The sequence below is a fragment of the Penicillium diatomitis genome, assembly GCF_028827545.1.
Source record: "Penicillium diatomitis strain IBT 30728 chromosome Unknown utg000013l_segment0_segment0, whole genome shotgun sequence".
NCBI lineage: Eukaryota > Fungi > Ascomycota > Eurotiomycetes > Eurotiales > Aspergillaceae > Penicillium > Penicillium diatomitis.
The window spans coordinates 867923-892525 of record NW_026623185.1 but is presented as its reverse complement, the minus strand read 5'-3'; the positions used below and the strand labels follow the sequence as shown (position 1 = coordinate 892525).

At 47.1% G+C, this 24603-nt stretch overlaps 5 protein-coding genes across 5 annotated transcripts; 2 read left to right on the top strand and 3 right to left on the bottom strand.

Moving 5' to 3' along the window:
• Window positions 1-1959: 1959 nt before the first annotated feature.
• On the top strand, window positions 1960-2298 carry N7539_008637 (uncharacterized protein; the record flags this gene model as incomplete). The annotated part of the gene is made up of 1 exon (XM_056938232.1): window positions 1960-2298. The coding sequence occupies one exon, from the start codon at window positions 1960-1962 to the stop codon at window positions 2296-2298; it is 339 nt and encodes a 112-aa protein (XP_056786614.1).
• A 1696-nt stretch (window positions 2299-3994) lies between these two features.
• On the top strand, window positions 3995-4364 carry N7539_008636 (uncharacterized protein; the record flags this gene model as incomplete). The annotated part of the gene is made up of 2 exons (XM_056938231.1): window positions 3995-4025; window positions 4120-4364. 2 exons carry the CDS (start codon window positions 3995-3997, stop codon window positions 4362-4364), a joined length of 276 nt encoding a protein of 91 aa, XP_056786613.1.
• Window positions 4365-5368: 1004 nt separating this feature from the next.
• N7539_008635 (uncharacterized protein) lies at window positions 5369-5738 on the bottom strand (the record flags this gene model as incomplete). The annotated part of the gene is given in 2 exon segments (XM_056938230.1): window positions 5369-5483; window positions 5503-5738. 2 exon segments carry the CDS (start codon window positions 5736-5738, stop codon window positions 5369-5371), a joined length of 351 nt encoding a protein of 116 aa, XP_056786612.1.
• An 8371-nt stretch (window positions 5739-14109) lies between these two features.
• N7539_008634 (uncharacterized protein) lies at window positions 14110-14676 on the bottom strand (the record flags this gene model as incomplete). The annotated part of the gene is made up of 2 exons (XM_056938229.1): window positions 14110-14538; window positions 14617-14676. The coding sequence occupies 2 exons, from the start codon at window positions 14674-14676 to the stop codon at window positions 14110-14112; spliced, it is 489 nt and encodes a 162-aa protein (XP_056786611.1).
• A 9000-nt stretch (window positions 14677-23676) lies between these two features.
• N7539_008633 (uncharacterized protein) lies at window positions 23677-24144 on the bottom strand (the record flags this gene model as incomplete). The annotated part of the gene is made up of 1 exon (XM_056938228.1): window positions 23677-24144. The coding sequence occupies one exon, from the start codon at window positions 24142-24144 to the stop codon at window positions 23677-23679; it is 468 nt and encodes a 155-aa protein (XP_056786610.1).
• Between the last annotated feature and the right edge of the window lie 459 nt (window positions 24145-24603).

The window sequence follows — 24603 nt, the reverse complement described above, 5'->3', positions numbered from 1 at the left end:
TGATGATGCGAGCCGAGCCAGATGACGAGCGAAATCAACCCAGTGCAACGCTCAAGGGAAGAAATCGCGGAATGAATTAGGCAAGTTTCAGATGAAGCAGGCTTTGGATACATTAAGCACCACCAACCAGCACTGGGATGGATGGACGGACGTTTTTCCGGTTATACGGGGGGCATAATAGAGTGTTCTCGCAGCGGCCAATGAGAACAATAGGCAGCTAGATTCAGAAAATTAGTAGAATGCCCTGTATTTGCCGTCTTCGACATTGTATTCGAATGTCTGGAGGAGTCATGATTGGACTGTTTGTCCGTAATGACTACAAGCCTGCCATTTCGATGCTTCTTGTGCGTTTCAATTGGCTGTTGCGCTTTCAAGGATATATGAGACTCGAACAACTGATTTAGAGGTAGGAGCTGACGACTATGGTCGCAATTCAACGAGATCATCGCCACCGTTCTGCTCTGATGTACTGAAATGAAGAAACTTGTCTTGACCGTAAATCATAAAGTCTGGTGCAACAGGAAGCTTCCGAGATCTCTCATCAACGAGACGCCTGTCCTAGCCATCCTGCATTTGCCACCAGCGTGATTCCAGATCATCCTGCTATTAATTTGCTCTCCTATGTGTGTACTCCGTAGTTCGATATTGTACGGTTTGCGGATGGGTATACTTGACCGTTCACCAACGCGTCTGGAGCGTTCAGCCTCCGGCTCTACTCAGAACCAGTTCGTGCACATGATCCTCGACGTCCCGCAAACCTGAGCTAGCACCGCGCTAGTCCCGCCTACGAGCTGATTCGACCAGCCACATGAACGCCAACGGTTCGAAAGTAGGGGGCCAAAGTTGCTTCACAGTAGCTGTCCGTATGGGACAACAAAGACGGTTGGAAGGAGACCCACTCCTGGGTTCCCAAAACGCATCCCAATGCCAAAGACAAACAATTCTAGCGAAATGCATATCCGGTTCGCATGACATATTGTCCAGACTGGCGAGTCGATTTTTTCGCGGCGAGGCTTTCTCACCTCGGCTGCGATGATTCTGGTGTAACGTGCTGTAATGCCCCTGTACACACTGGACTGGTCTGATCGGGTGGTTCGTTCTAGACGGGGGTCCGGTAGGGGAACTCCGCAGGCACCCACTCCGGAAATGAAATGCTGTTGAATTTATTCAACGTAACCAATGATCCCTCGATAAAAAAATGAGAAGGAAAATGAGCGGCCGGTGATCAGCACAGTGGAAACCGCCGCCATTGAAGGAAATGACGGACCTAGCCCTTGTACGGACAGTGGGGCTCAAGTTTTACCCCGAGTTGTGGCGCGTTGAAAGCTGCAACGCTCCAGTGGTGGGTGGTGAGCTAGTCCAAGGGAACACTAACACCAACGATGTTCATGAGTGTTGACAAGAGCAAGAGGAAATCATTTAAACCAAAGTATGTCCTCTCACGACCTTGTAGAATTCCATTTACTCAATCTCTGGTCTTTCGTTGAAGGGAACAAGTCTACGGCCATTCAGGCTGTCCAGGATGGGGAAACTTCCATCGTCGCAGAAGCCAGCGATTCCAGCCCCTGCAGTCGCAGCGAAAAAGAGGTCCAGTTCTAGCAATGCCCCCAATCGGGCTACACGATCTATGTCATCAGGGGCAGGCTCCAAAGAAAAAGCCTTGTCCGGTGTAGTGAAGTTGCAAAGAATGGCAGTATGGCTACGCGCTTCTCGCGTTCCTTGACTCAAAGATCTTTGCCGACAAAGAATCTTTAGGAATCCTTTAAAGGAAGAAAGCCAACGGTCGACGAATTTTACCGGAAGTGCTTGACCCTTTCAGCGGAGGCCGACCAGGCTTCGGTAGAGCAACACGCAAGCATGGAGGAAGAACGATTCGAGTCGTCGCAGGCTCTTCAAGAATTATAAGATGATGTAAGCCGTATGACGAGCCAAGTCGACCGGCTCAAGAGCCAGGCGAAAATGGCTCTTGATGAGAAAGGCGAGTTGGAGAAGCAGCTACTCCAAACGAAGCAGGCCTTGGATGTGGCTAGCACCACGAGTCAGCACCAGATAGCGTGGAGCGAGGTTTTCCCAGTGCTACAACACGCACAAAGCAGTCTCCTTACAACGGCTAGTCAGGTTGGCAAAATGCTTGACGTTCTTCAAAACAAACGAAATGGCATGTATTTACCGGGCTCAACGATATATCAGGATGCCTGGGCAAACTCAACCGCTCCGCTTCCTGTGATACATGGCCACCATCCGATGGACACCTCCATTACGCCACCTCAATTCGCCGACTGCGGCTTGACATCATGAGCATCTCGTGGTGCAAACATGTGCAAGATTTACCGCATCCCGTTTGAACCGCGATACATCCAGTTTCTGATATCAACAATTCCCCCTTCTTCTCCTTACTAAATCTGTACTACTTGCTCAACTTCCTGACCACGTAAATGATAGTCCTACGTCGTAAGAGGTTAGGTAGCCAGTCGCGCTGCCGTTATCACTTGTGGCTCTCATTGGCGCCGTCTGAATACCCTATCAAGCGGGAAGACTCCAAACACCTGAACCGAGCGCCTGAAATATGCTCAGTGGGGAGCGTCAATCAACACACAGCCAATCAAGTGCTGGCGTAGGATCGGCGGTTGGTTCATTCATCTATCTATTTGCTGATCAGGGTATTTGGTCTCTTAAAATATTCAAATATCGCTATCGTTTTTGCGTATTTATTTCGGTGGTAAAATTACATGGATGGACAGTTAGTTGCCCGTCGAGAGAACATACGTTGAATGGATGACAGTTGTGATGTGACATCAATTAAGCTTCCTGGAGGATGGATCTACGATGCTTATGTCAGGAGCTCGATAATGATCATAGTGGCCCATGCATGGAGTGATCGAAATGGCGGAAGTCTGGCCGTGGTCTTTTTGTGCCAAGAAATTAGCGGTTTCCTGCGGCAGCTGTAAATAGCATCCTTTGGCGATCCCCTGGCTTTTAGGGCGGGAGTGCAACACTTGCAGTACCAACATCCGTCCGATTAGCTGGCAAGAAAAACTCCGTGCCGGGCAGAGAATCTCAAATTTTCGAGGACGGAGGTGCGAGGAATCTTATCTCCGTAGACCTGAGAGTTAAGGTCTAGCGGGTGCATCAGTAGACTGGTGGAGTGGCTTCTCTCGCGCGTTCGCGGCGGTTGCGAGCCCTTTTCTGTCCATTGGGGGGGCGTGATTTTGGGCCCGTGTGCTCGCTACCATATGAGTCAGAGACACGCTACGTGGTTACTCCGTGTTCCCCTATACTACCTGTCCATGTACAGTGATGTTCCAAAATTTTAACACCCTAGCCCCACACCACTCTTGACCGCCTGGTTCATCCCCTACCGCCTACCATATACGCGTATGTGCGAGCTCGCTTGGACGCGTCTTGCGCGTTAGCTCTAGAGAGTTCTTAAATTAGATGATGATACAACTAGACTAATCTAACACTTGAAGCTGTCTATCAAGCTGCCTACAAATGGCGCGGTCTAGTGAGCTTACGCCTACTCTTCGCGCGCGAATCTGCGAACTACATGATATGGGCTGGGGCTATGAGCGTATCCATAAGAGACATCCTTATATCCCCCTTTCAAGAATCCGGAGCGGCAAGATTACGTATCAAAACCGCGCAGCGGGCGTCCCTACGAGCTATCCAAATTAGAGAAATCGCACCTTATCAGTACGGTCCAAGATAATTCACGCGTTACTCAGGAAGATCTACTTACTGAAATTGATCATGAGGTCAAATACAATTCAATTCGCCGCCTATTAACGCGCATAATATGCGCAAGTGGCGCTGTATGTGGCGACCCTATCTTGATGAGGAACGCGCTATCGGAAGACTTCAGTACGCGCACCGACATCAGCACTATAAACCAGCTGAATGGGCACGCTTTTACTGGTCAGATGAGTGTACGATTGAGCGTGTTATTGGAGCCCGCCCTGGGTGGACGTTTATACGTCCTCATGATCAACCAAAGATGCATCAGTGCCAGGGTCTACCGCATCGCGGTAAACATACTAAGCAGATGTTCTAGGCTGCATTTTGAGCCGATCGTCGTACTAGTCTTATCCTTCTTTTCGGAGATCCGAATTATTACTTCAGGAAAGGCTGTCAAATCCCAGGCCACCATTCGACTGCGACTCCGCCACAGCATCCCCGCGCCGGAAGCTTGGTGGATCCCTCGCAAGCCCAACAAGCTTGAAAGAGGTCAATTGAAGAGAGCAGCGGGTATTAATCCTCACCAAAAGGCCAACCAGGCACAAGCATGCGATCGCTTTGGATGGCTGGCTCGGCTTCGTCCGAAGCCACATCGGCAAATGTTCATCAGCGAGAGAGGTGAGCTCTAGTCACTTTGCGCGGGACGCAGATACGAGGTTCACCATGACCCCCTGTCACGTTGTTTGTATCGGAATATGTTACCATTCACAATTTTGGTCTCTCCCTCAAATTTATGTCCTCCGTTCCTCAAACTATTTCTTTCACAACCAATACTGTAGTGCTCAAGATTACTGTAAGCGCACAAAACCAAATGGTCACCGTGAATGGGATAAAGAAGAGTCGAGAAAGGAAATGTCAGGCCTAAAGCTACCATTTTTGCTACCCAGTTGCTTCATGACAGCCAGAGCAGTCTATTGTACAGTATAAATTAACTTGCAAGTCTTTCTTGAGATAGAGACTTTGATTCTCTGCCACTGAATAAAGCATGACAGGACGGCGAACTGGAAATCTTGTGAGCACCTGGAAGGTCAGATTTGAACTTTCAATCGAGAAAAGAGGATCCTCTTAATAGGCTGCATATGCTCTTTTTGCTCTTGCTCCAAGCTGGTGGTGGGCTATATCTTCCCCCTGTCCATGCATGATGCGAATTGACGCCATTGGTCTTCGTATTCTGGCTCCACACCGACAAAAAATGCCATCTATCTTGCACATTGCATTCAAAAGTACGCTCGATATTGCACTAGTGCTCCTGTTTGCCTTCAAGAAGATTGATTGGGTGGCAATATCGCATGGACTTGATTTGGGGTTGCCATTTCCTTCTCAGCACCAGTGTTAGTTCTTTCGAACTTGGCATAAACAACTGAACTTTCGCCTGTGACAACGTTTGTTAATTTTGAACAGAACCCAGTACTCCCGCTGTGACTTACCTCCTTTGTCCTTCTGATAGTTCTCTTGTTCCTGGTGAACATCAAGAATCTCTTTGATAATCTCTATATGAGAAGGACGCTTCAGGCTCAACTTAGTTTCAAGAGCTGCCTCTCGTAGCTTGTCAATAGGGAGACTATCGTTTCTGACATTGCAAAGCATATGGATCAAAAGCTTAATGCGGTCTATGACAAAGCATGAGCAGAATTCAAAATGGAAGGAAAAGAGATGCCAACGTACCCTCCTTGAATAAATGATCAGGCTCTTTGTGATTGGCATCAGATGGCCACCACTTGAACTTATTATTTTCTGGATCGTAGGGCCTTGGTCGTGGCTGCTTACCATTGTACGGGTATTTGCTTTTCTTTTTTCGGCTCGATGGCTTTGATGGATGCCTTAGCAACCACGCGACAGTTCAGCTGTAGAAAGTAATCAAAAGCACTCTCATAGTATTTCATGACCTCTTGCGTATTTGCTAAATTTAAGGGAGCCAAATGATTTTTGCTAACGTTCATATCGCCATCACTAGCCGAGCCCACTCCTGGGCCGTCGCTTGATGTATCTGAGAAGCCAATCATCCTGAGATAGGTAGACGAGTTATATGCAAAGCTTATTGACATACAATCAGTCGCAGGATGAAGGTCAATTTAGCATTGAAGTATCTCAAGTAAGTTTTTGCGTGCCTCGGGAAAAACAACAATTGAAGTTCCTCCTGGGAAGAACCAGACTATTTCACCCCTAAGTTACCCTCGTCATCAACACATATTACGACATAACGTGTAGAGGGTATCTTGACTGAACAGTATGTGGATATAAGAGGCTAGGTATCATAAGCCTTTGTACAGGGGTACAAATACTTTCCGCACTTCCAGGACGATGCCGTTTAATCAAGCTTGGATCAATAGGCGACTGTGAGGTGGAGCGCTTCATAGCACCAATGAAGTAATTAAATCTTGATATGAGACTGAATAGATGCGTAAAAAAGCAAACCTCGCGATGATGGTAGTTGAATTCAGGGAGGAAAAAGGGTTTGCGGCCGGTGAGACGCTGGCTGAAGGTAAGTGTCAAGACTTGAAGTTCGGCGGTAATAATCCATATGTAGGATGGAATATGACGTACTTATGTAGAGGCGGAGTTCGTTTCTCGTCGGCCCCTGCCCCTGGTCCTGCGTCCGTCCTCTATTTGGAAGAGCCAATGGTAAAGCTATCAACTTGGGGCTCAAGTTAGCTTCGGCAAAAATCCCATAGTCGCAGCGAACTCGCATGTGCAGCTAATTGTAGCGCCTTATTAGATGATTAAAAAGGCTGAGCACCTGAGGCTTTTCGTCTCATGCCTACTCCAAGAACCGGCCTTTTATTAGCCGCCAACTTCACTTATTGGCCCGAGCACAGGGCTTTTTTATAATCTGTTGTTTGCTTTAAGTCGCGCACTGAATGCGTTTTGATCGACTGGAAAAAAAGGTTTTGGGGATTTCTGGACACACTGATCTTATGTCAATCCAGATGAGATTACTCGGGCGCTTGTAATTATTCTCGATGTCAGTTTAGATATTATTTGCGGGGTAGTGCTTGTACACGAACAGTCTTGTTTTGAAGAACATAGGTGATTCGGATCAATTCCTCACTGATTCGACTTTGGGTAACTCGAATATTGTGTCCCGTAGCTCTAGAATAAGCTTCCCCGAATTTCACTCGATTGAAGGAAATGAAGTCCATGTGTCTTTTACCGTCCTTTCTCCAACAATGAGTCGAAACGCATTCATCTTCGTAAAATATTCAAAGTCCCCATCACCGCATTGTGGATACAATCCCAGATGCTTCGGCAATTGCTGGAAGACATCGAAGCTCGGACATCGAATCCTGTGTTTTCTGTATAACAACATGCTCAAGATCGAACTTGATATTTTCCGCTTGCATCAAGTACTTGTGCTCTTCATTCCACTTCATTATTTCCAAATGTTCTCTGACAGAAATAATGTCGGTGCATGAACAAAAACATTGATGACAGGCAAATTTCTTCCCAGCATTCTCTAGAATGAGGCGGATGACTGCAATTCTTATGTTATTCTCTTTCTTTATATGGTATACCTTGGATGATCATTGAAAGCAGGATTGTGGAAGTGGTTGAAATTATGAATGACGATCTAGCACGGCCGAAATCTGAGGCACCGATATCCTGATATGACGGGTTCACATTGCTACTCATAATCATCTTCAGTATACTATGACAGATTAATCCGTGGGTCCCAGCAGTCCGCCCCGCTAGTAATTGGAATTATCTTGGAGGCACACAATGTACGGGGGTCGGCAACACTGTTCCGGACCTGAGTATGGGCGTTGGCCAGAACATGCGTGGACTCAGTGAGCTGACCTAATTGTAAGTTCTATTTCAACCAATCCGTCAAAATCCAGAAATGATGGCGCTATGTATCGCCTTGCATTGGCGTTTCAAACTAAGATGAGGTAATATTTAAAAATTTTACTGCGATCATTTCCTTCCGCCGCCCCTCCGCATCCTGAGCCCCTGCCAGGTCAAGGCCGATCTCGTTCCCAAGGCACAGGTAGGATCCGGTCTGTTATGTCTACATGTTCCCCTGGAGCTGTCTCATATCGTTCCTAGCACTTGCTATATCCGGTTGGTAAATGGCTTTGACCAGATCGGACAAAAATACCAGCACTTAAATAGTCCTTTGTCACACCTACTGTTTACTAATTAGCTCTGCACCTAAAAAGTTATTCTACCAGCTATTCGATCCTTCCGCAAATTTTTGATAGAAACATGCTTGCCAGCACGCCCTTCAAGCTGAGTCGAGGCGCCTACGATACGACCGGTCTTAAACAGCCAGGGGCACCACCACCGCCACCGAAATGAGTCGACCTCAATGCGGCAACACCGTATTGGTACGTTATAACGTAATTCCCGGTTAAGCCGGACACCCGGTTAAACCGGGCACTCACCACCAACAGGAATCTTTGAATCAAGATAATTCAACCAAAACAATATTAATTCATCTCAAATTAGCGCTTATTACATCGGTTTATCTTATGGCCTAACTCCCCACACCCACTACACCTTGCCGGAGCCCTTTTGCGTGGCAAATCTGCCTGATTCGCCGATTCGCCTGCCTCATGCGATACCAACTGGTCCTCTTCTACTAGCTGCTCTGGCTGCTGAGCTAGCTGCAGACCCTCTGCGATAGTTAGGCCTTCTTCGTGAGCTATCTGCCGATGCGAGCGTGTACGTTTCTGGCGTTTCTTCTCATTCGCGCGGCGTAAATCGGCGTTCTCTTGCGCTAATATCGCAGCGTTATGCATTGATAAATAAGCACCTTTGATAATCTGATCCACAGCTGTTTTTGAGGGTGACGGAGGGCTATTTGACCGCTGTTTTAATAGATTCTCAAGTAAGGTAGCCTGCCTTTGTAGCTAGACCACTGTTTTAGGTGTTTTTGGTGTGAATTGGCTAGATCTGCTGCTTGGCCGGCTATGTCACGGCGCAAGTCATACGTGGTGACTCAAGACGATTCACGATCGAATCGACCCCGCGTCGTCTTAGGGTAACAACCCCAAGAGCTCTGTGTGGGGCTGTGGGGACTCGGTACGTGGAACCTCTATGTATATATTGTGGGAACTGGTGGAGCCTGCCAGACCCCAAGATTCAGTCTTTGAAATCAGACCCCATAGACTTGGACTCTCTGCCTAGCCAACAGGTCCTCTGTCCTGCGATACAGACCCCTTAACAGGCTAGCTGGTGGTGGTGGCGTATTGAGCGAGATATTTAGCTTAGCTAGCACACGCTCTGGCTCAAACGGTGTAATACCAGTAGCAGCAAAGCTAGTCTGGATAGTCTGCGGTTTAAAAGCCTCAGCTCGAGCGCGAGGGTAGTCTGCGAGAAAGTCGAACTTATCGATGTGGTTATAGCCACATCGGGCAAGGTCGCTTACGAAGCGACTGTATGCTCGCTTAAGCGGCGCAAAAAATGCAACGTCAAGCGGTTAGAGTAGATGTGAAGAATGCGAAGGCATACAAAGAGGAATAATATCATTCTCAGCGCAGACCCGGTCGAATTAAGGCGTAAGGTAGCTGCCGTGGCCATCAAGAATCAATAGCCGATATCGACCTCGTACGCGCGAATTTGTATATAGTATAAAGTGCTTTTGTAGCCAGCGAAGGCCTATCTCATCAGTAGTCCAACCGTTGTTCGAGACCTCGATTCGCCAATCGCCCGGTAGATTTGATTCAAACCAACCGGCGATATAAACTTTGCCTTGAAATATCACGCATAGCGGAAGCGAGTAGCCATCAGCACAGATAGCTTCGATAGCAGTAACCCATTCGCGGTTTCCTAGCTGTAGGATAGAGCGCCGACCGTAGTATTCAGCTCGAGTAACTACCTTCTGTGACGATATAAGGCCCATCGCAAAGCCAGTCTCATCAAAGTTGTAAATATCCTCCGCGAGGATACCGTTCTCTTCTACCACGCGCTTTACGCTCTCAAACCACGCGCGAATCGATCGGGGATCCTCGTTTAGGGCGCGCTGGTAGTCGTATCGTCTTGAGAAGCGCGTACGAATCTCATCGCGGCGTTGAATAAAGGTTGATAGCCAATTCTTGCCAACGGTACTCGGGGGTGTCTCGCCACGCGCCGCAAGTAGAATATTCGCCATTTCGCGTACGGTAGACGGCCGCGGCGCTGCTCCACGCGAATCCAGAGAGATAATCCACTCAGTAAGCGAATCCTCTTCAAGCTGAGTCAATTTTTGCCGGTGGTGGTATTTATCCACGCGTGAGGATACGCCTGCGGCGCGGTCATACATTATAGAGAGCGGTATTTTGTATAGCGTGGCCGCTGCGCGTAGAGATTTGATATTGCCCTTCTGAAGATCCTCAATAGCTAGAAGGATCTTGCCCTCCTGCTCAGCAGATTTTTGCCAGGATTCAGAGCGTTTTGGCGGCATATTTGCTGGTTGAAGCGGAGCGTGTAGAGAGAGGGACGCGATTTTGGTTGGGTGTCCGGTTTAACCGGGTGTCCGGCTTAACCGGGAATTACGTTACCAGCCCAATTATTGACATAATTCTAATCAATCGAGACTCAGGGTCAACGATTTTGCCTTACGGAGTTCACATGCGTTTGCCCATGTCAGGTACCGCATTAGGTCTATTTCCGTATCAGGGCTGGTTGTACATTTGGTTGATTTATGCTGGGGGAAATTGAAGATTTTGGCATTAAAGAACGGACTTGATCATTAAGAAGCCTATCACAGCAACTTTCAAGAATCTTCAAAGATTAGATAACTATGGTTCATTTGTAATGTATCGTATTCGATGCGATACTGTGTAATTGGCAGAGACAAAGAACACTCCAGGCTTGATTTTCCAGCACAATCCGAGCCATATCAACTCGATAGAAAACAGCCACTTGAGTCTTGCCCCAGCTGCACAGATATTCGATCTCTTGCAGTTCTGGCATTCGCTCGCATGATGGCCAGGCACTCCTTGACCCTTGAAATTTCGATCGTTTTTGCCTGTACAGACTCGGCAAGTTCTTGCAGCTTCCCACAGCTCAGGCGCAAGGCTCTGTTCGCAGGCGTTAGACTTCACTTTTAAGGCGGGACTGCGGCTTGCCAAGAGTTTTCGGCTGGCCAAAGCTGCACTTGTCCTGTGTAGACGTAGACATGGCTTGGAATGTCCTGGCAAGCTGAGATGAGAGTCCATCGTTCCGACTCGGTGCTGCATTTAAGTCTTGTTCCCGGCGATCACTGCTGATGGCTGTTCCTTGCAATCGGTGAAGCCCGCAAGTCTGAGGTTGTTGGTGTAACGGGCCAGAGCCCGGTGGTTAACCATATGCTATGGCTTTCCGGATACCGCCTTAGCAGAAGGGGGTCCGAGCGAGGTTCTAGTGGGTCCTACCCGAGGACGCTCTTAAGGACTGCGACCGACTCCTACCCCTTCTTCCTTCTTTCCTTAAGATTGTTGCAAACAGCATGTTGGCCTAGTACAATTGAATCAATTCTGCTACAGCCCTTCACACTTGGACCTTGCCAAAGCTCGCGAGCACGGGCTTAAATCTCTAAATGTTAGCTCGGAGCCCGCGGGCTCTAAGCTCGCGGTCTTAGGGCTCGCGGGTACGAGCTTAGTAACTCGCGCGCTACGCGTATCCGCGAGCTTTACGATAGGTAATACGAATACCATGTGACCTAAATTCGCGAATATTTCTTTTAAAAAACCTATACTCAATGTAGAATTACTAAGCTTTAAATTAAATTATGATTTTCTATTACCGATCCGATACAGAAGGTATTTGTGAAGGGCTGTAGCAGAATTGATTCAATTGTACTAGGCCAACATGCTGTTTGCAACAATCTTAAGGAAAGAAGGAAGAAGGGGTAGGAGTCGGTCGCAGTCCTTAAGAGCGTCCTCGGGTAGGACCCACTAGAACCTCGCTCGGACCCCCTTCTGCTAAGGCGGTATCCGGAAAGCCATAGCATATGGTTAACCACCGGGCTCTGGCCCGTTACAGTATTGGTATTCTATATATCAAGACTCGCGAATATGAGCTTGAATCTCTGATTTTCGGCTCAGAGCTCGCGAGCTCTAAACCTCTAAGCTCGCGGCTTTAAGGCTCGCGGGCACGAGCCTAAAAGTCTGATCCGCTCGGCTCGTTGGCAAGGTCTACTTGCAAGTTGCAACGATATACATAATTGCGCTACTCTACTATGTATACCGGATCAACCGGACACTGGGCAATATCCGCGGCAGACCGCAACCGCGTATATTAGTGATCTTTTAGTTCTTATTGGTTGGTGTTCCGCCCAGAGACGCTTTGCGTAACACTCTTGCTAATCTATCGTAATTGTCATAAATCGATTTACGAGCTATTTGAGTCACTCGAATAACCCAAGATTTAATATCTGTGTTAAGGCAACTACTTTGGCAAGGTAGTCGGACTTGGTCGTCAGGACTCATGGAAGAGATGGTTCTCAACTGTCTGATTGGTACAGACACTAATTCTTAGGGAACCATATCGGTCCTCTAACGGATGGCTATCTTATAGTCCTCGCTCCTCATACCACAGAGGGATCCATTCTGAAGTTCTGGCTCCCTCACCGACGATCGTTCGATCGACCGGTCAGCTGGAGCGGGGGACCCCTAACGCCTCAAGCCAGGTTATCACGTGGAATCACCTGATGGCTCCATGACAGCGGGTCACCTGAGAGGGTACTTCAACAAAGGGAGTCCCCTTACAATGTGGCTTATGATTGGTGAAATAACATATAATGTATGTAATGGCGTATCTAATTCTGATTCCTGACTATGTAAAGGTGTTACGGAAAGCGTTCTGGGCGGACACTAACCAACAAGACTATAGGACATCACTAATATCCGCGGTTGCGGATATTGCGCAGAGTCTGGTATATGTAGTATATTAGCGCAACTTGGTACTTTGTTCCGCCGCACCGAGCTCAGCCGCACCGTAACAAAAGGCACAAACTGTTATTATTATTATTATGATTATTATTATTATTATTATTATGATGATTATGATTATTATTATGATTTTTAGTATTCTTATTATTATTTCCCATTATGTCTGTTTTCTTTGAATAGATGTTTCCAGGTCTATAACGCATTGTCATTGACTGAGTGAGCGATACAGTCGTGTCAAAACGCGCCGAGAGGCTCAAAGCATTCAACCTTCCAACTTCAACCACCCACCAATGCCACCATGCCTCCAAATCGACAGGTAAATTGCTCAAATTTGGTGGAGCAAGATGATAGGCTTCTTCTCTCAGCTAGAGCCTAGCAAGAGGGCCAGATCTCATAAATTCGCGCAGCTGCAAGGTGCTATCAAGTCTCGCTTCATCGCAAGCGGCATGCCGTCTTAGGCAAGCGCTGTAAGGGTAGGCCAGCCGCCTGCGCTCGTTGATTTACGCCTAGATTCGTTTAAATGACTGAAAATAAGGATCCAGGAGAGTGCGCTTCTAGAATAGGCTCTTCCTCTTGAGTCTTGACTCTCGTCGTACTGCCCCTAGGCTTGAATCTTGATCAGTTGCGCGATATAGCGAACCTACTGCTTACGGCGCGTGGCCGGTCTACCCTTAAGGCGCTAGCCAAAGATACCATATGTATATGTCAGATATGGTTAAAACAGCCTTAAGAAGTGTAAGGATTACGCCTCTAGACCCTAGCCATGTCTTAGAATTCTTGTGATGTCTTGCAGGATAAGAGTCATTCGATCAGTTTTGTAATTCAAAGTATCTGGAGCCGTATGAAGCTCCAATTACTTGTGATGGCCACTTTGCAAACGATCCCAGCCTCATTAACTAATAGCGTGCTCTGCCTACTTGAGCGCACAAAGTGGCTACTTATGAAATACGTCTGGTTCGATTACGCCCAGGCCGGTAAAGCTGAGAGCCTGAGACCCTGATGAAAACGCTTAGCTAAGGGCCCATCATCAAGGGAGTGCAGGCATAAGGATGCATCATGTCGGGGTCGAAAAATGCTGATATACATAGAATGATAGAAAGAAGTGTTCGTTCGTAATGATGAGGGCGCATTCAAGTTGAATGTCTTCAAATTGTTGAAGTGGGTAAGGTTGGGCTAGATTGGATTCGTAGTCTCGTAGTCATAGGCGAGCTTGACTTAATTATTGATATCATAGGATCCTTGGTGAATACCAGATTTTAAAGAACTATTGTAAAGGGAGGCTTAGTATGTATGCTTCAATCGAAATGTATCTCGCGAGTCGCGTACACTGGAATAGAATACTCCAACTAATGATGTACAGCACCACTAGTAGCGCCATTCGTATCTTTACCACAGGGTGTTCTCCAAACAGAGGCGGGGGTAGTCAAACACATCTAGTTCACGCCTCGAGGTGCAGACGAACAGTTTCCAATGGCTCAGTAAGCTCGGACAAAGGGTCCTTGGGAGTTACGGTCTACCTGTGCTAATTTCTCTTTCCCGTCAACTCAATGGCGCCTGGGGAAATCCCCGACGACTCGTTCCCTGGCATTGGCGATACTGGTGATAAGCAAGGCCAAGACTGGCTGTGGCCATTCAAGCGAGGCGTAAAGGTCAACCAGCTGCCCGAACCCCCAAATTTGGTATCAATGTTGTTGGCCGGGTGAGAACTCGAAGGTGACAACTTAGTCATCATCAGTTTCAGGATGCGCTGGTTCTCTCTCAATGCCTCTTGTGCTTGATCTGCCCGCGGCGCACACTGGGAATGCTCGGCCCGGGACTGCACAAGCTGAATATTTAATTCCTGGATTTTCTGATCGGATTCTTGGAGTCGCCGCTCCAATTCTTCGACTTTTTTCATGTCATATTGTCTCCTTTCCTTCTGCGTTTTGCGGTGTTTTCTCTGCGCCTCTCTCTGTGATGATAATTTCTGCGATCAACAAACGACGATTAGCACATATGATCACTGGACTCTTGTCATTCCCTCATTTACCTTCATATGTTTAATGTTATCGCGCGCTTCGTTGTTGGTATCATGGCTGGCTACCATCATGATTCGAAATTGCTTTCAGGCTCTGAATCGTAAATGTTGTGGACTAATTCGAAAATTTGACCAGTTCGGGGGTTTTCTGGGCGCGATGACCGTCTTTTCAAGTCACGAAATATATTTGTGACTAGTACAGGTCTATCATTAGGTTTTAGCGGGCGGATCCGATGAGGTATCCGGGGTCGTCGTTCAAGGGCGCGAAAAATCACATTTTATCTAATTATTTTACTTAATTCTCATATTTGTACATGGATGATTTCCTCGACGCGGCTAGTGAGCGCCCCGGGTCATGCGCATCCTAACACACACTAAAATAGTATTCTTCCAACTACTTTCCGGTGGAAACATAATATTACTAGAAAGAAGTTAGGCACGAAGCAAAGTATAAGAATGCCATTTCTCACTCTACACATTAGTGTTCCGCTGACAAAAAAATACCTGGTCCCTGATGCGATCATGGAGCCTATGCGGATATGCGAACACTGCGAGAAACGGGTCAGGTATACCAAACAGGAAGAAAGCACCCGACCAGAGCGTCTTAAGTGGAAATGGCATATTGTGAATTACCTTCCTCCAACCGGGATTAGTATAAGGTTTTCAAACTCTGCGGTACCTCCTACCCTCGATTGGACAAAACTAATGTAAGGAAAGCTTCCTACTTTTCCCACCGGCCCTAGATCGCCTATCAATCGCAGGCCCTTCACGAGAAAATATTATCGCACTTGTGATCGCCTTTACACTGACTGCTGTTGGATTTCTGCCAATAATATTTGTGCCATTTGCCGAAACAAGCAAGCATATCTCAGTAGTCTGCAATAGGTATTATTGACACTGATACACTCGGTTCTGGCCGTGATTAACGTTGTTCGATAGAATTTGTTTAGGTGCAGACATCCTCGGAATCTTGAATATTGGACTGCACCTGGTATACGGGATGCAGAGAAGCATGTTCATCACGGCAGCACTTGTGATTGCAGGATGGCAGGCCTTCTGTTTTCTCCTAGCAGACTTTCTTCTTTCGCGATCGGCTGGCTCGAACAAGACAATGTTCACCCTACTCCAGCGTTCGAATACCGTGACGAAGCAACTTCAACACTTGAGGGTTCAGGACATGTCGCCGGATCACGGTTCGGTGCCCAGGAATACGGATCCGCTACAGAATGTAGTCTGGGCCTGAAAGTGGCGGTGAATATCCATTCTTGATGAGATACGGCTACGGTAGGGGCAGCAGTATCGATGTGTGAGAGGGATGAGGAGTGAGATTATTGAGGGGGAAGAGATTCTACCTAATCTATGGACTGTGTTGAGCGGCAGAATCACATGCCATGCAAACAATTCTCATTGCTGTAATTGTTATATGGCAGTCAACATTGCAAGGCTAGTCCTGTGATCCCGCTTTCTTGACAAAATACCTTGAAACGACCCTTGTATCTCTTCTCGGATTCAAACGTCGACGATGCTAAAATCCTGAAAGAATGTACCACCTCGAGACAGCCTCCCAAAGTTCCGAGCTCTTGCTCAGAGATCTCTAGACCAACGTCAGAACCTAGAGAATGGGGTGTGCGAGGGTCATGATGAAGATCGGCCTCATGTGATTCCCGCTCTAGTTGTTTTGTACATCACCGGCATCTACATGGAAAAGAAAGGTCGTGCGAAGAAAACTCGCCCTATACTACGGTACAACCAAATGACACGACGTTTATATTGAGAAGAAAACGGGCTTATCAATTTTGCCTACATAGAAGCGGGTCTCTTCAGCTACAACCTTGTACATTAGTATGGTACCCGCTTCACAGAAAAACGTCTGGAAAGAGGAGTCACGCTAGCGACCTAGACCTTCGTGTAAAGCTTAGAGGGAGGAAGAACCCGTAAAACCAGTATTAAAGTAGGTGAAAAGGGAAATGATACGTAGGAGTAAAAGGAGATGAAAAGAAGAAAAATCACTAGAAGGTGACCGGTGCAAAACCTTTCGTCTTTCACTTAACTACTACCCCTGAGTGAAAAGTAGCAATTTCTGCCAACAAATTGCTCAAGTAGCCGACCCGGAGGATTGCCTTGACTTCGATAAAAATTAGAATGATCATTCTGAATACCTCCAGCTCTTGACTTTGTCTAGGCCGGGGTATGTCAATCGAGAAAGAGGACCATGAATAGAACCCTCTTTCGGACAAAGAGAAGATGAATTTTCTACAAAATTGACAGCGACCTAAACGTACACGTACTCAGTACACGCTAGACTTACGCTATGGCCCTGATATATGTCGTCGAGTGGAAGGAATATCTAGGCTTACACTTTGTGAGATAAAATGATATAGAGCCGGACTCCGAAAAAGCCACAATAACCCTTGCCAAAAATGAGAAGAGATGGAGGAAACGGATCATGAAATCTTTTGATAACTCAGAATGTATCGAGAATGCTCCGATGATAACGGTATCTCAAATGGACTACGAAAAAACGCAATGTTGCAATCGACAACTCCACAGAAATTCAGAACCACAACGGCTTGAATTTCCGGGGTTCGAATGACCTGTTTGGACGGATTACGACGTATACAGGCGACCCTCAACTGTAATGTCTTGAGTGAATTCTGTGGGTTTGAATATGCGTATCTGTTCCTTGATAGCGAGTCCTGCGACGCGTGGATTATTTTCAGCAGCTAGGCTATCTGATATGAAAAAATATGAGTAGAGAAAAAAAAGATTATCTTACTTGTGGGGTTTCTCACTATAAGCCTCCAAACGTGTCTCAACTACGCCTGTGTGGAGCATTGGAAAGCCAAGCAAAAAAACCTATGCGACAAAATGCGAGCTGGTGAGTACCCTCAAGCTTTTAACATTGTCCATCACCCTGACTGCACGAATCGGTTGGGTTGAAATATCCTAGTCAATCAAAAGATACTGGGGTGGTTACATTCTTAACTTCTGGGGTTGTTTACGCGAGCGAGTTCATCAAATTCAGGGAGATAGGTCTTTCTTGCTAGATGATGTTCCTCCGAGATGATAGATAAAGTTCAGGCCTGTATGTCCTCGGTTTCACAACGCCATGCAGATGAAATCAAGACGCTCTTTTCTTCCCAGTATACATTTGAAGGACTACGGCAAGGTTGTCGAGAGGACCTCGAGGCTGCGATTTTGGAATCCAAATCCATGATCCCCTCAATGCAACTGTTTACTGTTTGATGGTGAGGCCTGTTATACTGCCTGGGCTACGCCCTCACCACCTGGGACCACCAACCTCAGTAGTCTAGCTTAGCTTCATTCTTCCTCCTCTCCTCTTCTTCTAGTAAACGTCGAGTGTTTTCACCTTTCAGGGTTTTCCTTCGTAGGATCCTGCAGCCAAATATTTACAGTGTATGCCAGAATTCTATCCAAAGTCTTGATAACACTGAAAGATATACTGGGGCTCAACGAGGGAGCTTATGGGCGTAGACAAGGATACGGGACACCGGCTAAGGAGACTGGACCCTGAGCAAATTATATACACAGCCAAACAACAGCATCGATACCTACGCGATACAGAAAACAGGAAGCTGGAGAACAATAACCGCTCAGTTCCAGCTACGCCAAGAGCTCAGCTGTCAACAGTTGTGGTTGTTCATGATGAATCGACTCAACAACGCAAACCTGCCATCATTACCAAACCACCTGGCCAGCATGGCAAAGCGCCTCGGGTTTCATTCAGATTGGATAGCCAGGCGTGGTCGCGAAGAAATCGACGTTCTTCCCCGCGACCGTCAAGCTTTCCCAAGAGATCTGTGCACTGGCTGGAAGTTTCACAACAACATTACACGGGATGACTGTTTAGGTCAGATAGGCGGTGGCAGCTTCGAGAAAACGGAGACCGCGCAGCAGCACCTTTTTTCGACATTGCCGAGACCATTGACACGGACTTGAGTCAATAGTTTGATCAGTTCGGTAGTTGCAATAAGCTTGTAAGCTTGCGTGTATGTATCGAGCTTTCTTCGACGATCCCTTCTGCGCTTAACAGTATGCTAAGGTCCCGCGCGGACAAGCCGCAGGGAGTCGACTGACGCATATCTCCGCAAGTGAGCTCGACATCGCACTATGAAAATTAGACACTTATCACCAAAACGAGTCACCTCAACTTACCAGCTCGCTCAATGCGCAAACCAATCCCACTCGTGAGAGAGAAGCGGTGGAAATTTGGTCCACCATTGCGGTAATGGCCAGGGTGACAACCAGATGGATGTCTATACTAGAACACTCCGCGGATGAGATTCCTGAAACCGAGACTCTACAGGTTCCGAGACCTTCGACAGACATAACTAGCAATTACGTGTAGCCAGAGATCATGATAGGTCGGTATGACCCTTCGTATGCAGACGAAGTCCCTGTTTATGAAATGGTCTAGGATTCATCCTCAGGACAAGGACTTACGATTTAATCCCAGATCCGCTAACCCCTTGTTCGAATTACGTACTCTTATGCAGGATAGTACAGCACTGTTGTACAAAGAAACTTCGCATCTTGATGCGACTACTGATTTGTTTGCACTAGACCCAAGATCCGCGCCAGAACCGCTAGCCTCCACGAAGACGCATAACAACAGTCGTCAGCCCCGAAACCAAGCGAGTAACTGGAAATCACCCTATATGGAAGAAGAAAATGAAAGCGATGCAAAGTAGGTCGATTGTCCCTTGACGTTTGCCATTCATCAAGTCTGATACCTCCTGAAATTGCTCCTGGCAGTGGTATGCCGCGCTTTCGAGGGCGCGATACTGCGCAGGTTTCCAGAGAAAGCGTGGATGGACACGAGCCACAATATCTTCATGAGGGTTTCAAAGTCGGCCAATACAACGCTATCGATGATGAAAAAGTGGACGAGCTTTCCACAATCAAGCTTGGCGGAGATTTTCTCAGGCATTCCGGTACAAGTGAACTGGAACCTACTGTCCAGACCGACCCTCAAATCAATATGAAGTTATCCTCCATGCATGAGTCCCCTGCCCACTCCGTTCGCTATTCCGCGGCTGATGAAATAAAAAGCGATGAGGCGTATCTCCCTCATCCGTTCGAATCCGATGGAGATTAGCTCGGAATTACCACTTCCGCCAGAAGTTGTAGATCCGACGGGTGCGTTGGCTGACGGCAACAATGCCACATGCCGCGCGACACAAATTCCATACGTACAGACTTTACTAGAGGGCGACCATGGGTCAGGTTCGGTTGATATAGTTCCTGATCCCGTACTTCTAGTCTCCCATTCCAGGGTCAGAACACCAATAAGCCCCCTGACATTTCATGAGACATACTCATCCGACGCGAAAGATCGAATGAATTTAAGCCAGGAACCGTGTCTGCAAGAAGCTACTACTGACCCAACGTCCACCGAGACACAAACCCTAGATGTACAAGCTCCATCACTTGACGAAAATAGATCAGCTGTGGCCACGGATGCTATGAATCCAGATCCAAGCAAGGAATCAGAACACGCGGAAGCTAAGGAATGCAACGAAGGACCCTTTTCAGATGGCTCAGAGCACACGTCGGCCTGGCCTAATTCACAGAGCATGATTCCGGCAAAAGTATGCGAACCGTCATCATCTTCGGGTGAAGACCATGCGAGGCAGTATCCAGTGACATTGGAACGACGTGGAAGTATTGGAAAGAAACCCTGTTCTCAAGCCGAGGCACCGTCACGGCTATGCTAGCCAATCTTTTCTTTTCTATGGCAGTGCAAATCAAACCATTAAACCTTCAGGGATTCATGGGCCTTCCCTTTCTTTGGCCCTGCCGCACGGTCACGAGACAGATAACGCTGACGCCACATCACAAACAGGTGAGGTGAATGTTTGCATGGCATGTGATTCTGCCACTCACCACAGTCTATAACTTAGGTAGAATCTCTCCCCCATAGCAATGTCACTCCTCATCCCTCTTACACATCGATACTGCTGCCCCTACCGTAGCCGTATCTCATCACTGAACACGCGTCAGATTTCCAGCCCTGAGTCTAGAACTAAGGTACATGGCATCGCTGTATCAGAGATCAGAACCGGGCTGAAATATCCCCAGAGGCAGCTTGATCCACAGGTGACTACCCAGCGATGTGATACCATCGCAGTGGAACATACTGAGGAGTCGTAGAGATGCAATGCTTTCTCGGGCCGCGCTCATTCGCACATTTCGATGTGAAGTCAGAAAGTGGAAAGAATCTTCAAGCGACGAGTGTAGCATGTGCCTCATGGGTTTTTCTCGACGCTATGAATATCAAGACTGTGAAGCATAGTGCTAAGTCTGAAGTCAAGAATCTTGTGCAAAGACATATTTCCAGGAAATCTGACAGGAGCGGTCAATTTTACAACATGAACCTACGGCCAGTCGAGCTGGAAGATGGGAAGCTTGGGGGATTTCATCAAGAATGACAATATCCATCTGTACCAGAAGACGATCCACACAGAGGTGAAGATCAAGATTGAAGATCATCAACTTCTGTCTAAACTTACAGGGGTGCGAAATGGTTAGTTTTACCCCGGAAGTTACCGCTGTAGTATATAAATCAATTCTCGCATGACTTTACTTCTTCCTTTCTAATTCATCCTCTTCAATCCTTAATCTGACTTCATCTTCTAGAGTGGACTTGGTAGAAAGTGGTCTTGGTAGAACTGATACATATCAGGTAATATTTCATTCTGTCAATTTCTTTCGGGATTTACCACACTACCCCTAATATTATCGGGTAAACTAGGATTCTTGATACTTACATAAGTCAACACTAGCTCAACGCAAGAGGTCTGAGATTAACCCGAAGAATATCATTACATCTGACAATCCTGGACAAGAGTCAAGACGCTGGTGTATTAGATTCTCGGTATACTAGTAAGTGCCTCCCTAAACAGTACCTGGCAGGGTAGCTTGATACCCCTCGTCAGCTTCGTCCGCATAAGTCTGATTAGTCTACCCAAGCCACTAAGAGCCCTTATATTACTCGGTCAGCTAATACAAAGCCACCAAAGCGGACTGGTGCCTCCCAAGAGAAACCCAGTAAAACCGAGAGAACGAAGGCTACTACCGAAACAACCCGATCTCGAGCCAATAAACCCCAGATAACACCCGTCCCCGTGCGTGAAATCTGAGCCAGCTCATTCAGCTCGCGAAAAACCTGTTTCTCAATCTTCCGATTACGCTGAAACTTCGCCGCAAACCTACCAGGCAATTCCATATTCGGCGAATTCCAACCCGAAGTCAACCCAAGTTAGCCTAGACATTATAACAGCCCGTGACGGGCCGTCGATCAAAGCCTGAGCCCGCTGCCCGGCCTACGGGCTAACGGGCCGCAGGCTCTACAGGCTTCTGTAATGTCTAAGTTAGCCCTAGCTCCGAGTCGACCTACGCCAGCCCTAGGCTAAATCGAAATCGACTCAAGCTGAACCAAAGTCGGCCCAAGCTGATCCAAAGCCTATGAAGCATCACAGGAAGAGTATTACTTACTAGCTCGCAACAGAAAGCAGTGTCCGTGACCCTCGTACTTTTATGTACGTATTCTTTTAATCTAATCTGATATAGACCAGACTATACTCATTGTTATCAGAACAGGTATACGATCAAAATTTGCGATTATCCCGGTCATGAAGCTCATAAATAGCCTATGAAGTTTATGAAAGTTATAAGTTAAGACTTGATTATCCCATATTAGTTAAAAGCCATCTTGCAACCCTTACTCTGATCCAGACCATCTACTAGGCTGAGTCTAACACTTACAAGTTAATACCGATTAGGTATTACAGCGGTAAATGAAACTCGGTGTTAATAGGTCGCTGAATTGAAAATATCAGATCCTTGGGGCTTACTAGTACCCACCGGTTTGATCTTTTCCATTCGGCGACTGAATTATTCAGGCAGCGAGATCTCGTAGCGACTCGGCGAGTGGATACGGTTATGTAATAAACCAGTAAATATCGTTATATACCGGATACGCACTAAATATTCCCATTCGGCAAGGTCCTCGCAGCGAGGCCGCGACCTCTGCGCCCTAGTACATTATAAGACACGGATACTGTGGGTCGATCAATGATCTTTGATATATACCCCTAGCCCCCATATGCCAAACCCCTACATGTTCGAGCGGGATTTGATTGAATGATCGAGTAAGACCTATAGAGTGTCTGGACCCAATATCTTATGTTGAAAGGCGGAATATTACCGATAGTGTGACTCGAAGGCTTTCGATCTTTACATTGTTTTTTGATCGACATTTAGGGATCTGAATCATCAGATCACCATTTAGTCTAGCAGTACTTCCTGTATATAAAATATACCAAGTTGAAATTGGCTTTCGTTCATCGCTATATTCTGGCTCCCTGCCACGAGCTTAGCATAATCAGCATGCGCTTTCACGTCAGATTCGTGTCTTGCATCATAACGTGTTGAACCGTAGAAACCATCTGCATGGCTTTAGGTTCATTCCCAAGTACATCTGTAGGTGGCTGAGATCGCCATTCATGTAATTCAGCGCTTTGGTCAAGTATCCATAGGGGGCCACATAGGTAATAGTTGATGCTTACAGTCAGACACGTAAAGAACTATGATATGGGCACAAGTTACCGCTTGATATGATGCGATCTGCCACAGGCAACCTAGCCGTATGGACAAGACTTTGCGAACGGTAATGATCCGAAAGGTTGAATTTACTCTTCTAGTATATCCGTCAAGCAAGTTGCCAGTGCTATACGGACTTTCCTTTAGTCCGAGAAGTGGCACGCTTGATGGGGGCTCTTAATAAACGAATGTACGTCGCGTCAACATCTCAGGATTGGTACATTGAGAAGGTATCACGAGCGTGATTCTAGTTCCAGATCGTATGAAAGCCCGATCATTGTCGCAGTGTCCAGGCAGGATGTCAAGTGTGCAGAGGCTTTCATTTTCTTCGGGGACCAATGAGTAGGGTCGTAACTTATAAAACGGACTGGAGCACGGTAACACACGGGCTTGAATTGAGGTATCGGTGGCCAGATACATGAAATAAAATCAAGGTGGTTGGCCTCTTTAATAATTCCCCTGGCTAACCATGTTCGTGCCTTTCAGGACCGCCGCTTCCATCAGTTTAGGAATCCAATTTGAGGTGTATTCACTGTCAGTGAATTCCACTATGTCGTTGACCTTGCGACCGGTATCGTCGAGGCTGAGAATCCAGATGGATTCGTTCGAGTAGTTGCCAAAGTCCGTGTCACTTGTGGATCGCAAGTATAATGTAACTTTTCGCTGTGTCGCATCAATGATCGGTAGGTGGCCTTCCTGAAGGTGAAGCTGAAAGTTCCGCATGACAGGCATCAGACTTTTCACCCAGGCGCGGTACTCAGTATTGGTCATGGGGCCTGAGCTCAATGAGCCGGACCTGATCCGATGCAGACAATTCTTTGCTCGATAGGCTATGATAGCCTCCGGTACCGATCCCGGGAAGGATCCAATAAAAGCAAGTGCGGTGTCTCCGCATCGTTCGTAAAGTGTAGGCATCGTGTGAAAGACTAATTCATGCGAAATAAACGTCAGCGCAAGGAGTCGCGAGAGCAGAGATACGATGCTAAATACCTACGGCTCGAGATTTAATTGCGAATTGTTGCGCTATGATGACTTTGCTCATGTGCAATTTAGTCGTAATGAGTTCGGGCGTCGGCCAGCTAATCGAGAAGAAAGGGTCAACGGCTAGGTTGACTTACCGTGGATCGAGAACAATGCTTTATATTCCTTTCAGGGGACAGGGCGTTGAAGCACGGAATGACCGAAGCTGTTCGCTCAATTGATTAAAGAGCTTTTAGTCTTTATTTGTGTCCGATGAATAGTCAATAGAGAGCCCCGAGAGGGAAACCATGTCCTCTCTCTCTCCGGAAGAGATAGTTAGAAGTACCATCTCGAGAGCAATGATTGTTTCGCGGTATCTGGAGGCAGTTGTTTGAGATACTCTGAGACAATTCC